Genomic DNA, 15,449 nt, shown 5'->3' on the forward strand with positions numbered 1-15,449 from the left:
CCAGAGGGAAACCAACAGTGGAGACGTGTCCCTCCAGGTTTCCATATAAGCAGTGCGTTCCCCAATGCCTCCCTCTGGGCAAGTATTCTCCCCAGTGTCCCTATGGGCCAGTATGATGCCTTCCCTCTGGGCAGCTCTTGCCATTTGTTGTCGTACTCCCCCAGCCCTGGCCAAAGGGACCCGCCAGTGCCCCCCAGCCCCCTCCTGAGGCCCTGCTCCTCCTTCCCTCCTTCCTCCTCCTCCTCCTGCCGGGATCCCGCCCCGCGCAGCTGGAGGGCCATGCGAGGGAAAGAGGCCACGCTCCCTGGACTTCCTCCTGCCCCACTTTGCTTCGCCAGGCGCCGAGGAGGGAGAGGAGCCGGGGGCTGCTCCTGAGGTTGAAGGCGGCTCTCCTTCTGGTCCTTGTGCCGCTGCTGCTGCTGCCATGAGCGAGCCCCGGGGGGAGAAGGCTGGGCCCGGGTCGGGCGGGTGCCGGTGCAGCAGGCTCCCGGCGGGGCTGTCGCTGCTCTTCTCGCTGCTCTCGGTGGGCGCCTGCCTGCTGCTCAGCGCCAAGACCTCGGCGCTCCAGGGGCGGCTGGGGGCCCTCCAGCAGGAGATGGCCCTGGCCCAGCAGCCCCGGGGCCCCGGAGCCCCTCCGGAAGAGCCCCTGCTCCTCCTCCAGGCCCTCCAGCCCCGAGTGGAGCAGCTCCTGCAGGAGGTGAGTACCGGGGTCCTCCAGGGCAGCCCTCTCTCCAGCAGGGATGGGCCTCTTTCTTCCCTTGGCTTGGTCCTCCTCTCCGGGAGGGATTCCCCCTCGTCCTCTGTCTAGTTCTAAGCCTCTTTAGCTTCTCTGTCGCCCTGTCCTCCATCCCAGCCCTCTCTCCAGGAGGGAGTTTCCGTTTCCAGGGAGACTTTGGAGCTTGGCTGCCTGGCTCCTGTCCTCTGCCCCTGGCTCTGTCCGGGGAGGAGGCCAAAGAGTCCTCTCGGAGGGAGCAGGGCTTCCTCCCTCCCGCCTCCTGTCCGGCGCCCTCCCTCGGGAGCAGGGCTTGAGAAGCGCGGGGGGGGGGCTCTCTTTGCCCGGGTCCTGCCCTGCCCTCCCTTTCGGGATGCCTCCTCCTGCTCCTCCTCGTTGAGGACCCCGGGTCCTTCTGGGGGAGGGAGGGAGGGCAGGGAGGGGGAGGCCGCCTTGCTGCCCAGCAGGAGATGGAGGACCCTCCAGGGGAGCGGTGCTTTCTGAGGAGTGTCGGGCTACTACTACGGCTCTGGAGGACTAGGGTTCCAATCCCAGCTTGGCCCCGGAAACCCTCCTAGGCAAGTCACACTCTCTCAGCCTCAGAGGATAGCAAAACCCCTCTGCCCAGGAAACCCCGCCAGAGGGCCGCCTTTGCTGCTGCTGGAGTTGTGAGCCCCCTTCCAGTCCTTTCCGACGCCTGCCCCCCTCCCTCTCCCTCTCTCGGGAGGTGGGTTCTTCGCCTCCTCCGAGGCTGAGAGAGTGTGGCCTGGCCAAGGTCACCCAGGGGGTTCCAGGGCTCAGCCGGGATTCAAACCCTGGCCCCAGAGTCGTGCTCCAGCTCTCAGGCTCGCCTCCTCCTCCTCCTCCTCGGACTCCTGGCATAGCTGTCCTGGGGTTTCCTGGGCGAGTTTCTTCCTGTTGGCAATGCACTGCCCTAATCCCCAACCCTTCAGAGGGGGCTCTCTGCCCTTGGCCTCCCCTGAGGCTGAGAGAGTGCGACTCGCCCAAAGGGGGAGCCATGGCCGGGATCCGAACCCTGCCCAGCCTCCCACCCACCTCTCCGCAGGCTGCCCTTGTGTCCGGAACCCCCCGAAGCAGTCAAAAGAGAGGGAGGCCCCAGGGAGGCAGCTGCCGCCGCCGCCGCCGCCAGGTCCTTCCGCTGAGGCGGCAAGAGGCACTGGCCCGGCGGCTTGGCCTCAGGGAGGAGGGAGGCCCGGAGGGGCCTGGGCTGCAGCAGGGCGAGCCCCCTCTCCTCCTTGGCCGGAGGGCCTAGCCGGGGAAGAGCCCCTTCCCTGCCCGGGCTCAGGGCTCGGGGGACCTGGGACCAGGGAAGACCCTCTGTCCGGCTCAGCAGAGGCCCCCCGTTCCCTCCATGTGGCTTTCCATCCACAGCAGGGCTTTGCGCTTTTCTTGGCTCATGCGGTGCCTTGTCCTTCTTTGCGGTTAGGACATCTGGTCACCCCGCGTTAAAGGCCTCACGAAACACTTCCCAATATTCCATAGCATTGAGCCATGGCAGTGAAAGCGGTGTCAACCTGGGTTATCTCTGCAGGGCGGAGGAACCAAGTTGCCAGCCTCGTGTTTCTAATACTACTTCAGCAGGGAGAGGGAGCCTCTGGCTTTTCAAAAGGGCTTGGTGGGGCTCCCTTCACCCTGCATCTTCATCCCCCAGGCCCTCCAGGGAGGGACCTTCGCCCTGGCCTTTGCCTCCTTCCCACTCCACATAGTTCCCTGGCAGAAGCCTTGAGCAGTAAATGAGGCTGAGGTCTAACAACTGCCCCAAGGCCTTTTTTCAATGGCCAGATTGCAAAGGGCTTGAAACATGAAGATGACAAGAGTACCACTGAGCATGGGCCGATTGCTGTTCATTTACCTCAGTACTATATACATTTTGGAAGGGCATGTGGTTCAGTCACTGGCCCCTTCCGCTTCTGAAACTGACCTCCGCCAGTGGTTGGATCAAAGTTTCAAAACCAAGAAGGGCTTTGAAATGTTACAAGGTGCTGCAGAGTGCTAAAATGCCTGTTCCTTTTTGTATTATACGCCTCCAAGTCACCTCTGACTTGTGGCAATCCTCTCACAGCATTTTCTAAGTAAGTTTAATTCAATGGAGGTTTGGCGTTGCCTTCCTATGAGGCTGAGAGAGTGTGACTTGTCCAAGTTCACCCAGTGGGTCTCCATGGCTGAGTGGGGAATCAAACCATGGTCTCCCAAAGTCCTAGTCCATCTCTTGACCACTACACCATGCCGGCTCTACTAAATGAAATTAATGTAGTTTTAGTAAAGCCCCATAAAATGAGCATGGCTGCTCAAGGTAAGAGTACTGCAACCTTTCCCAGAATAGTGAGAGCCTTATAACAAAGTTTAAGGAGAGATTTATTTACATATCAATGAGTGGTGTGTTTTTTTGGTTTTGTTTTTTTATATAGTGATTTTGTAAACACTTACAGATGGTGACCTGTAATCCTGGAAATCATGTGTCAGTTGTATTTAGAAACACAATGTAGGTGGTTATGAAGGTTTGTATAGAAAGATACTGCCAAACATTGTGCTGCTTTCCAAATGTACTTGTGTTTCCTCAAGAGGACCATCTTGGTTGCCCAGCTTAGTTGTGCTGTGTGTGGCCACGTATGAGCTGGGGAAAATCTTCTTTTGGGGGGCGATGACCCCCCAAACTCTGTGACTCCCAAACTTATAACTGCTGCTGTCTGGGGAATTCTGAGAGTTGCAGTTCAAGCATGTAAACTTTCCAAGCTCTGGACTAAAACTTGGCAATTTCAACTTCTGTTTCTTAATTCAGGATCAATTGATTTAGAAAAATGGAGCTTGTAGCAGCTTTGAAGGCAAACATACTTATTGTAACACTAGCTTTTGTGTCTTAAGAATTCATGAAGGCATGTGCCACAGTATATGTAGGAGGCTTTGAGATGCTACAGGAGTCTTTTTTTCTTCTTGGTGCAACATCATGGCAGCTCAGGAAGCAGATGTGAAGTTTGTGTCAAGGAAGATAGGGAATTAAATGTGACCAGTAATTTTAGATCTTCTTTCTCCAACCTGGTGCACTCCACATGTGTTGTACTACACATCTCATCATCCCCAACCAAATGGTAATCCGTTTTAGTTTATATGCATAGCCCTTAAAGGCTTTTGGTCCACAAGGCTTTAGAATTTACAGCTGTTTGATCAGATTTGTACTTATCTGAGTACTTTCCGTTGTGTGTTTCCAGTCTAAAGTTTCATTAAGAACCCACTGTTTGTCAGTTGTCTTGGAGTAACAGACAATGAAAGATAGTTCAGAAGTGTTTGGATGGCAGATACTTTACACAAAATCTATATAAAAGGAGGGGGGCAAGTCATGATGTTTCTCATTATGTAGATATATCTCCACTACTGGAAAATTGGCATGAAATTGCTTAATGTTTAAATAATACCAGGAGGCAGAACCTGACGCCAGTGTATATATGCTGCCTTTCATTTCACTCAGTGCTGATTGTGAACAGCCGAGAAAAGAGTAGCAGGGAGTTTGAGCTGGACCTCAGAGATGTGGATCCTGGAGAATGGCAAGCATCAGTCATTTAATGTAGGCAGCTCTGGTCAGTATGAGCGGACTGCTTGCATTCTTAATTCTGCTTTATTATGGCCATCTTATGCATCTATGACAGTTGTCCAACAGTTTGTGAGCATATTGCCTTCCCAATCTGTTTATTGCCAGGGGTTAACTTGGCAATGTATCCTCTTTTGTTATAAATAGAGCATATCTATCAGTAATTGGGAGTTGGGACTTGGTGTTTGTATATTATTTATTTCTACCAGTGTGGATGCATATTAAATGGTGAGAAATGCCAAGAGCATCATCTGGAGGGCCACACCCCAATTGACCTGCTAAAAACAAACTCTTTGATAAATTGCCTCCCCATACTTATAAGGCAACCTATTGGTTTTGTCCACATACATAAGCCACAAGTGGATTCAATAGGTCAGAACAATCTGGATGACTGGTGGAGATATCAGTAAACCATGAAAGTTCTTTCTGATACAACTTTTCCTGAAGGGGAACAAATGGTGTAATATTGCCTACTTTCTGTATTGCCAGCTTGTTATTTTTAGTAGCTGTGTGATGGTGCCAAAGAAGGGAGTAGATGTGAGTGAGGAGAGATCAGTGGTGGCATGCTAGCTGAAAGAAGAGAACTCTGAAGGAGGCTGTGTTGCAGCCTGTAGTATCCCTCGCTTTTCCACTGCACAAAATGTTCCAAGGGTGTCTCTGTAGGTGAAACCACAGTCATGGAGATCTCAAATGAGCTTGCAGAGAAGAATTCCTATGGACAAGAACAGCCTGTCATCAAAGAGTGAGCATTTCTCCCAGGAGACTTCTCCCCTGACCTGTCAGTCCTTGTCCTAAAGGAAACTTGTACAGTACCTCTAATGGATGTGCTAGACAACCAAGTTGCTTATAAGAGTGCATAAAATAAACAAGTTGTCTACAGAAACATCCCTAGACTTCTTAACGGATTATACATTTTTAGACAAATGGGTTACCTTCCTATTTCATGGGTGTAACTCTCTTACACAGACAATTTGTTTTAAAGTATTTCTGAACTTCAAAAAATAACATCCTCCTTTTAAATTTTCTAAATGGTCCAGTAGCCACCAAAAGAGGTTGTCAGAAACCTCTGGTTTTCACACACAACCCATGTGCCACCTTTGGTAAATGATCCCAGAGTAATGATGGGCAAACAATTTCTCAATTAACATTTTCTCATATTATTCGTATGCAAAGCCCTGTCCACTAGCAGAAATGCTCCCAAGTTCATATTTTCAAACCTGGAAATAGAAGTTTAGGGGCTTTAATGCTCACTTGTAGAGAGCCAGCATGGTGTAGTGGTTTGAGTGTTGGACTATGACTATAGAGACCAGGGTTCAAATCCCTGTTCAGCCATAGAAACCCACTGGGTTGTCCAAAATTTCCTTGGATCAGTCACACACTCCCAGCCTCAGAGGGAGGCTGAACAAATCTTGCCAAGAAAACTCCATGATAGGTTCACCTTACAATTGCCATAAACTGGAAACATCTTGAAGGCACACAGTAACAGCAAAATGCTCACTTAAAGAAGTAGTAAGCAATAGAATTGCTGGATTCTTCTTCAACCACAGTGTTTAATCCAGTCTTTTAATCCTTGCTCCTGATCTGATTTACTGCACTGTAGTGTGTGATGGGAACCAGATTGGAATAGTGGTTTGAATGTTGGATTATGGCTCTGGAAACCAGGGTTTGACTCCCTTCATGGCCATGGAAACCCATTGGATGACCTTGGGCAAGTCACACTCTCTCAACCTCAGAGAAAGGCAAAGGTAAATCTCGTGTAAGCAATTATTCCAAAGAAAACACCACAATAGGTTCACTATAAACTGGAAACACTTTGAAGGCACACAGCAACAAGTGTGCTGTGCATTGTTTGGGGAGAAATACATTTGGAGGGAAATAGCTTGACCTGTTTGTGTGTCAGTCTATGCACTGCTCCCCTTCTCAATGTCACCTGCTCAGACCTGTCTTAGAATTGCATTTATATATCATATGGCCATAGTCCAAACCCTGTTTGTTATTTGTTATTTATAAGGGTATTTAGAAATCAGAAGCCAGTTATTTAAAAGTAATGTACAATAAAATAACAATAGCTAAACAAAATATTCTTTAAAAATAGTTTTGTTGTTGCTTGCCATCAAGCTGACTTCTACTTCTGGTGGCGCTATGAATGAGAGAGACCTCCAAGACACCCTATCATCGGCCGCCCTGCTCAGGTCCTGTAAACTCAGGGCTGTGCCTTCCTTCATTGACTCTATACACCTGCAGTGCAGTCTTCCTCTTTTCCTTCAGCTTCCTACTTTACCAAATGTTGTATTTTGTAATACACTATGAAATGCATTTGGAATGTATTCCCCTCCTTTTTCACATTGTGCCTTGTTCCTATAGTATGCTAATGCACATACATGATCATAAGAATAAGTTGGAAGTTTCTCATTCATGTCTCAGCAATAATAATAAAATAATAATCCTTTAGGCTGCAGTGATAAATCCCATGGAACTCAGTTGGACTTGAATTTGAGTTGACATATATAGGATAGGCATGTCAAATGTCAAAGGCATGTTACTGTAGTTCAGTCTCAGCTCTGTTTAGACTGCCCTGGTGGTGCAGTGGTTAAATGCCTGTACTGCAGCCACTCACTCACAAACTGCAAGGTTGCAAGTTCAGTACTTGCCAATAAGGGCTGAAGCTCGTCTCTGCTTGCATCCTTCCGAGGTTGCTAAAATGAGTACCCAGCTTGTTGGGGGCAATTAGCTTATACACATTGTAAACCACTTAGGGAGTGCTTAAGTGCACTGATAAGTGGTATAAAATGTACTTGCTATTGCTAAAAGAGGATACTGAGAGAGACCTACACTGCAGGAATACTGTAACAGCTCCTGACCTAAGGTGTATAGGATTTAGAAAATACGTCCTGGAAGAGGTGCATAATTTCACTAATTTTTCAGCATGAAGTATACATATTTTCATCCAAGTATTACAGTAAGAACTTTCAAAGCTAGTTGTTTGGCAGCGGCATTAAAATATACAAAAATATTAGTTTGTTTTTCATTAAACGTTTCTCCTGCCAAAAAATTTCATGTAAGGTTCTTTTATCTCATCATGCATTTGTCACTTATATGGCAGTCTTAGGCATCTCTTCTCAGAAGTAAGTCCCATAGTGTTCAAGGGGATTTACCTCAGGAGACTGTTTATAGGACTGTAGCCCTCCTTTTAATACCTAATAATTATTTTATATTGTGCCATTTCTCTCTCTTTCTTTTTATAAAAGACAAGAGTTTGACACAGGAGGAGGCTAATTTTAAGGAAGACTGTTTTAGGGCTTATAAGTGAAAGCCAGCATTTTGAATTGAACTCAGAAGCATGTTAGGAAATATGTCAGATAATATTCCTATAGACAGCATTACTTGAATCCAGCCTGAAGTTTGCAAAGGCATGTGTCTCACTGCCCCCCTCCCAAAGCACCCTTAATGTATGGCACTGATGTAAATTTTATTTATGGAAAGTTCATTGCAATTTTAAAATGTAAAGCAATTTATTTTTAGTGAGATTTCCCTCCTCGCTGCCCTGAAGCTAGTGGCATATTTAGCTTCTTATTCTAATGTCAATAAAATAATTAAATCTTTTGTTCAAAATTTATTAAACCATTTAAACTTGCATCATAGAATATCAGTAGAAGCATTAAAAATAATTAAAACTTTGAAATGTAACTCTTATCTTTTCACATATCTAATGACAGCTTTTGTGCATAGTTTTTGAAGGCATAAGCAAATACAGTCAAAATGAGATACAGGTACAGTATCTCAGTTAATGAAGTAACTGAGCATGTTCCTGGGCATTACCTAACAGAAAAGTTGGTATCAGAGGTAGAAGTACCATAGAAAGGATAGGGATAGGTTTCTTAAACCATAAAAAGGAGTTGAACATGTGCCAACTATTTTTTTTAAAATCACAATTAGGATTATGCATATCTGCAGGTAATTCTTTCATACACAGACAAAACTATTTAAAACATTCTAGAGGCACTTCAAAGCTTATTCCAAAATGCATCCAGAGCTCATTTTTTCTTTCACCATCCTACACTTTGCTTATTTTTATATTAGTAGCCAAATGTACAGATCTGTGTTTTTTTAACTTGATGGGAGTAGCTGGTGAGGTAGGCTTATCTGTTCTCCCCCTTTCTCCCTTTTTGGTTATTCATCTTCAGGAAGGATTCTGGGGGCAGCTATTGTTTATTTTGTCTTTTGTAGGTAGGAACACATGGCTGCAGTAGCTTTGGCTACAGTAGAATCGTGCTCTTTCCCAATTCCAGCTTTCTTTATGACATTGTTTACTGCTGCTACAACCTGGCATCAGAAGTCCACCCTGCCTTCACTATCCTCCCAATGCTGATGCCACTCCAAAAATATATATATTTCCAGTGAGACAGAAAATGGGGAGGGAAAAGGGGGGTCTGAGCAAAGCAGCTTCATTGTCAGAGACAACAGATGTATGTCTGTATTTTAAAAATTCCTCTTCAAATGATACTGGGATCCTTTTGGTATTTAGCAGAAGCTTCCTCTAGATTCCTGGTACAGTAAATTGCAGACATTTTAAAAAGTTCACATGTATGGGATGGGCCAGGGAGAAAGAGGAACAGGCATGCAAATGTTCCTGTTCCGAGATATCTGGAAGCCATAAAATGGCACTGGGGAGAAGGAACCACAGGCGCACACCCCTGGCTCCTCCTCCCGGCCTTCGGCTGCCTCTCCAAGACAGCTGGAGGTTGTGAAAAGGGCAGGGGGAGGAGTGATGGATGTGTGCCAGTGGCTTCTCCCCAGAGACTTTTCTGGCCTCCAGCTGCCTCTGGAGGGACAGCTGGGGACAAGGAAAGTCCCAAGAAGAAGAGGAATGGGTGTCGGCCCACTCCCCCCAGGACTTCCTGACCCACAACTGCCTCCAGAGGGATAGGTCAGGAAGGGTCAGGGGGGAGGAATGGGCACATGCCCACTCCTCTTCCCCTCCATTGTTCCTTCCTGACCCCCAGATGCCTGTGGAGACACAGCTGTGGGTCAGGAAGTGTCTGTGGGGGAGAGGTACAGGCACATGCCCACTCCTCCTCCCCCCATGGGCCCTGCCTGACCCACCGCTGTCTCTCAGAGACAGCTGGAGTCCAGGGAAAGAGCTGGGGGAGAAGTCCTGCCCCAGAATTCCCGCTCCCTCGTACACAGCCCCCCAGGCAGAAAAGCCCCACCCCCGGGACATGAGCCAAAAAAGATTCGCCATCATAGTCTAGCTGAAACCCCAAAACATTAGAATGGTGGCTAAGTGATTGGTACCTGGGGAATTAAATCTTTTTTCTCTTGTCTGCCTATCCTTTCCCACCCTCTCTGGCAAAAGCTTTGAGCTGTGCCTGGAAATGGACTACCACAATGGAATTCTTATAGTAAGAAAGTTTTGTGCTCCCTGTAGCCAGCCCCAGTTAATAATCTGGCTGACCATTTTTGGACTAGCTAAAGTTCCTGAACACCCTTCAAAGGCAGGCCCACATAAGGTATGTTACAGTAATCCAAACAGGACGTAAGTAAAGCATGTCTCACCATGGTCAGATTCAGCATCTCTAGGAACAGGTGTGGCTGGCAAATAAGCCTATGCAAATGTAATCTTGGCCACCACTGAAACCTGAGCTTCCAAGCTCTGGGCTGAATGGAGGAGACTACCCAGTCTGCAGATCTGCGTCATCAGGGGGAGTGTAACCCCATCCAGAACAGACTGAATCCCTATTCCCTCATCTGCTTTTCAACTGACCAGGAGCACTTCTGACATATCTTTATTACGTTTCAATTTGTTAACCATCATCCAGCCCATTACTGATGACAAGCTGCAGTTTAGAGATGAAACTGCTTTCTCGGATTGAAGTGAAAAGAAGTAACTGACTTGGGTGTTATCCGCATACTGTCATCAATGCCTCCACACACATACACACAACTGCTGATGACCTCTATCAGCAGTTTCATGTATATGTTAACTAGCATGAGGGAAGGAACTGCCTTGTGGCCACTGGCCACAGTGTCAAAGAGGAGTCTCCCAGCACCACCTTCTGGATTCTACCCTCCAGGAAGGAATGGAGCTACTGTGAAGCAATGTCCCCAGGTCCCATCCCAGCAAGGATACCATGATTGAGGGTATGTGTGCAGAAAATATCACATGAAGAGTAGGTTTAGATTTGGAGGAAAGTGGAGAGAAGATCGGAGAAAGGAATATCGACAATCTAAAATATGCAGATGACACCACCACTGGGAGAAAGTAGCAAAGATTTGGAACAATTACTAATGAAAGCAAAGAAGAAAGTGCTAAGGCAGGTTTACTGTTGAACACTAAGAAAACACAGATAATGACCATAGAAGATTTACATCAATTCAGTACAGATGATGAGGAAACTGAAAGTTCCATTGAACAGAAAGGAAATTGCCATCAAGAAGTCAGAAGAAGACTAGGAAAGGTAGCTTTGAAGTAACTAGACAAGATCCTAAACTGTAAAGATATACAACGGGACACTAAAATTAGGATTGTCCATACTGTCCTATTTCCCATCACTATGTATAAATGTGAGAGCTGGACAGTGAAAAAAGATAGAAAGAAAACCAGTTAATTTGAGTTGTGGTGCTGGAGAAGAGTTCTGTGGATACCGTGGACTGCTAAAAGGAGAAATAAATGGGTCCTAAAGCAAATCAGGCTGGAACTCTCCCTAGAATCCAAGATGACTAAATTGTGGCTGTCATACTTTAGCCATATTTTGAGAAGGCTCTTGATAGGACTTGGTATTGTATTGACTGATCCTCTTCCTATTGCCTTCCATCATGCCTTCTTAAGATACGGCATGAGAATGCTCAGAAAGATGGAAGGCACTAGGAAGAGGAAGACCACATGCCAGATCAATCAATGAGGACACAGCCCTGAGACTGTTGGACCCGAGCAGAGTTGTTGAGGATAGGTTGACTTGGAGATATCTCCTTCACAGAGTTTTCATGAGTTGATGTTGACTTGAAGACAGTTAACAACAACTAGTCAGTGTTCAGATCTTATGGATTCCTACCTTCTTCTCTTCATTTTTTTCTTTCCCCCTTTTTGTGCATTTATATATATTTTAAGCTCCAATAACTTTTTTAAAAAAACTCTATGAAAAAGTACAACTGTAATAACATCACAGCAGTTAGGCAGACTGTAACCAAATGATGATGTTAATGTTGCAGGCAGCTGGATTGTACCATTGCTTAGTGTTAAAGGAGTAGCTAGTTTTATACCTAAAACTTCTAAGGTAAACAGCCCTCAAAAATGATTTATTGCTTTATAGAGACATGCTTCAATTTAGTTACAGGTTGTGTCTCTTTTCTCTGAGATGCTTGGGGCTAGAAGAAAGTGATTTGGACTTCAGATTTTTTTTTATTTCGGAATATCTGTATTTGTATATACTATACATCAGGGGTAGGCAACCCTTTTGAGCCGGGGGCCGGGTTGCTGTCTCTCAGACAACTGGGGGGCCGAAGCCAAAAAATAAATAATTAAATAATTTTTTAAAAAAATTAAATAAATAAATAAACCGGGACAAATGTAGGGCAAAATTTTCAAATGGAGGACACGCGAAAAAATTTGCTGACTTTTAAAAAAATGTTAAGATAAATGCATGTTTCTGAGGCTTCTATAGACAATTGCCCCACCATGACCCTCATGCGAGACGCCAAAGGCCCAGGTGGCAATCGGTGGCAGGACCGGGCTGGGGCCGGTCCCAAGGCCTCGCCGGGCCGCATCCGGCCCGCGGGCCGCAGGTTGCCTACCCCTGCTATACATAAATAATGAGATCTCTTGGACATTGGACTCTAAACACAAAATTCATTTATGTTACATATACATCTTATACACATACTCTGAATGTAATTTTATACAATATTTTAAAATAATTTTGTGCATGAAACAAAGTTTGTATATACTGAAGTTGAACCATCAGAAAGCAAAGGTGCCACCTGTGAAAAAAAGTTTTGGTTTTTGCAGTATTTCAGGATTTGAAATTCTAGATAAGGAAGACTCAACCTGTATTTTGCATTGAACAGAAGCTGAGTTTAATATGGCAGTATTTTTATAAGGGGAGTAGGAAATTCTAAAAAAACTTCAAGGACTGTATTCTTTTGGCAGAAAGTGGGCAAGTGAGTCATACCTGTATTTGCCATTCTCTTTGCTTTCTTTACACTTTCCTTATTCCCGTTTGTACTTTTTCTTATGCACATGCTGTAATTACCCTATTTTTCATCTTCTATTGTCACGACCTGCACTCTTTTCTCTCTTTTTTTTATCCATCCATCTGCTTTTGTTCTATCCACATCCTCCCTTTATTGCTTCCTTCTTTCACCCTGTTTGCAAACTGCTTTTTGTCTCTTGCTCTCTCACTGGCTTTTACATGTTTGCTCTCTCTCTCTCTCTCTCTCTCTCTCTCTCTCTCACACACACACACACACACACACACACACACACATATACTGTCAGGACAGCAACACAGTTAATGTTTCTCCACTGGCTGCTTACTTTCCTTCTGGTACTGGAAGTGAGGGAAAGGTTTTGCTCTAAGTTCAACAAGAAAATACAGCAAAGTGCCCATGACATCCCTAATTACTATAGCTTGGAGCATAGGGAAATTAACCGTATATAGGCAATTGAAAGAAGCAACGAAGAGTTGGTACTTGTATTTCATTTTTAACATATTTCTTCAGAATTTTTTTGCTATGGATAAACTCCTCCAAGAGTTCCATTAAAGGTTATGTCAAATTGCTACTCCCAGCTAGAGTAAACCCACTGAATGAACCAGCCTTGTTAAGTCAGCACTGATGCAAGTCCCATTGATGCCTGCTCTAGTTGAGTTTAACTATTTGATTTAGGCTTAATATATTTGATCCTTTCTTATCAATGGGTCCAGCAAAAGACACATCTAATGGCCAAAATCTCCAGTTAATGGAGTTTGAAAGATGCTTCATATGCTGGCATGCTGGGCATGATCCAGCCAAAAGCTGAACTTTTTAAAGTTTAATTATTCCAGGAGAAAAAATTTAAGCATGTCTATGAAAACCGATGGGATTATGCTTAATTTGGGCTGGATTAGATGAATGATTAACCACAGGTATACATTTGCAGAGCATATACTAAATACCTATTTTTACACTTTTTTTTCCCAACAGAAACTAAGTGAAGGATTAGCTAAACTACGTATAGCAAGAGAAGCACCATCTGAATGCAGGTGTCCACCAGGTATGTGGGAAATGACCCAGATTTTTGTTGCAACCCATTTTTTTTTAGAAGTATGAAAATGTTACTAACAAAATATGAAATATACACATGAAGTTATCTAAATTTATTCTTCTGGTTTACATTTGTAAAAAGGGTTTTAAGTATGGAAAGGATGTCTCTATTAAAATTATTAGACTTCTCAGCTATAGAGATAATAAGTAACACATAGTTGACATGATAAATTCATTTTGTTTTAGAATTTCTGTGCTGCTGTCCGGATACTTTCATTTCTTTGTAAATGATGTTTCATACATAGACTATTTGATTAAATGTTTCTTATCCCTTTCCCCCTATTTATTGAACCTGTAAGTACCTTCTGTGGGTCTGTGTGGAAATTACTTTAATACACACACATCCAGATTCATCACAGCAAATAACTCAAATAAATTACTTCGGAATTTTTATACATTTTTGTTCAGCTGTGTTTTGTGAGATTGAATTAATAACTCAGTGCCTAATGACTTCAGTATGGAAAAAGTACTGAAATACTGTGTTGTTTCTTTCTACAAATATTGCTCATAATAGCTGAACAGCATGGAACATGGTATCTTATATTAGAGATGACTGTGTATCATATGAACAAGGTCATTTTTTAGATGTTGGAGTCAAATGTTTCCATATGGATATCTTTGTTTTGTAGAGAAACCAAAGTCCACCGGCACACCATTGGTTCATATATTATTTTGTAATGAAACCATCCCAGGCTGCAGTGCTTGGAATTGCAACAGACAAAAGATTGTATGCAGGAATTTTCCCAACGGAAATGGACATTAAATTTAGAATGTTTGTGAAATCATGCAGAGGGAGAAAAGTATGTTATCCTCCTTTGATCTCAAAATTACATATAATAATTTAAAACATTAGATGTACCTTTAAAATTATTATTATTAACATGCAATCTGTTGTAGTTAGACGGTTTTCCGCCTCAGGCTGACAATCTAAAAAGACATGAAGAAGGAGAAGGGAGTGGTGGAGGGAAGGTAAGAGGTCCAGCAGTTCCTCTCTACCTCCAAGGCCTGGACCAAGTCAGATGGACTTGGCTTCATAATGGATGGTTAATCATTTTCCAGGGAAAATACATACTCTCAAGTAGGATAATGCATATACAGTACATAGCAATACAGGAAATGGTTGATAAACAGGCACCAAAAGAACATCAAATAGTAAGCGACAATTATGCAATGCTTGGGAATGCTATATAATAATAATGTAATTGTAGCCCTCTTTGCTAACCACTAGCAAATAAATTGATAACTGTCTTTATGTCTGAAGTCTAGACTGACTTACTTCTAAGTGGGTAGAATAGTTGAGATATTAATCTGAAACACTTTTTATCATGTCAAAATGTCAGGTCCATTTGAGGAAATATGCTAATGTATGAGTTTCTAATTGCAGTGTTGTATCCATTTTGTACTGACATGTGGAAATTCTGTTTAGATCCCTACAACAGCAGATATGGTGTAGTTACAGTGCGGTGGCATTGATGCTGGCATACTGAAGCCACAGTATCTGAGTGCTTGAATGACTATAGTTGCTGAAGACGAAGGCTCTGAGCCCCACAAGGACAGAGTCATGCAGGACCTGGCAGCCCCTGAAGGAGTTCTGGGATCTGTTTTGATATTTGCAACCTAATATCTAATGCTGATATCAGCTGACATTAAGAGACTGGAGTGGCTTAACTGTCAAAGGAGGAAAGAGATTTCTTTGCTATTAGTCCTCCTCCTTGCTTACCTTATCTCCATCCAGTTTACTGATTCATGAGTAGGAGTAGGAAAAGGCAGGCCAGATTAGAAAACAGCCCCTTCCCATACTCCTATGCCTCCGATTGTCTGCTCTTTCCTCCC

General features: G+C 44.4%; 1 protein-coding gene across 19 annotated transcripts in view; it reads left to right on the plus strand.

The window, feature by feature from the left end:
• Window positions 1-242: 242 nt before the first annotated feature.
• The window catches only part of LOC121921570 (collagen alpha-1(XXIII) chain-like), a 445,373-nt gene continuing 430,166 nt past the window's right edge, over window positions 243-15,449 (plus strand). For all 19 annotated transcript variants that reach the window (XM_042449818.1, XM_042449815.1, XM_042449821.1 and 16 more), the window contains exons 1-2: window positions 243-697; window positions 13,497-13,566. In XM_042449818.1, the coding sequence (XP_042305752.1) occupies window positions 425-697; window positions 13,497-13,566 (343 nt within the window). In that variant the 5' untranslated portion in view covers window positions 243-424. The remainder of the gene's footprint in view (window positions 698-13,496; window positions 13,567-15,449) is intronic.

The sequence above is a fragment of the Sceloporus undulatus genome, chromosome 2, assembly GCF_019175285.1.
Source record: "Sceloporus undulatus isolate JIND9_A2432 ecotype Alabama chromosome 2, SceUnd_v1.1, whole genome shotgun sequence".
In the NCBI taxonomy this organism is placed as follows: Eukaryota; Metazoa; Chordata; class Lepidosauria; order Squamata; family Phrynosomatidae; genus Sceloporus; species Sceloporus undulatus.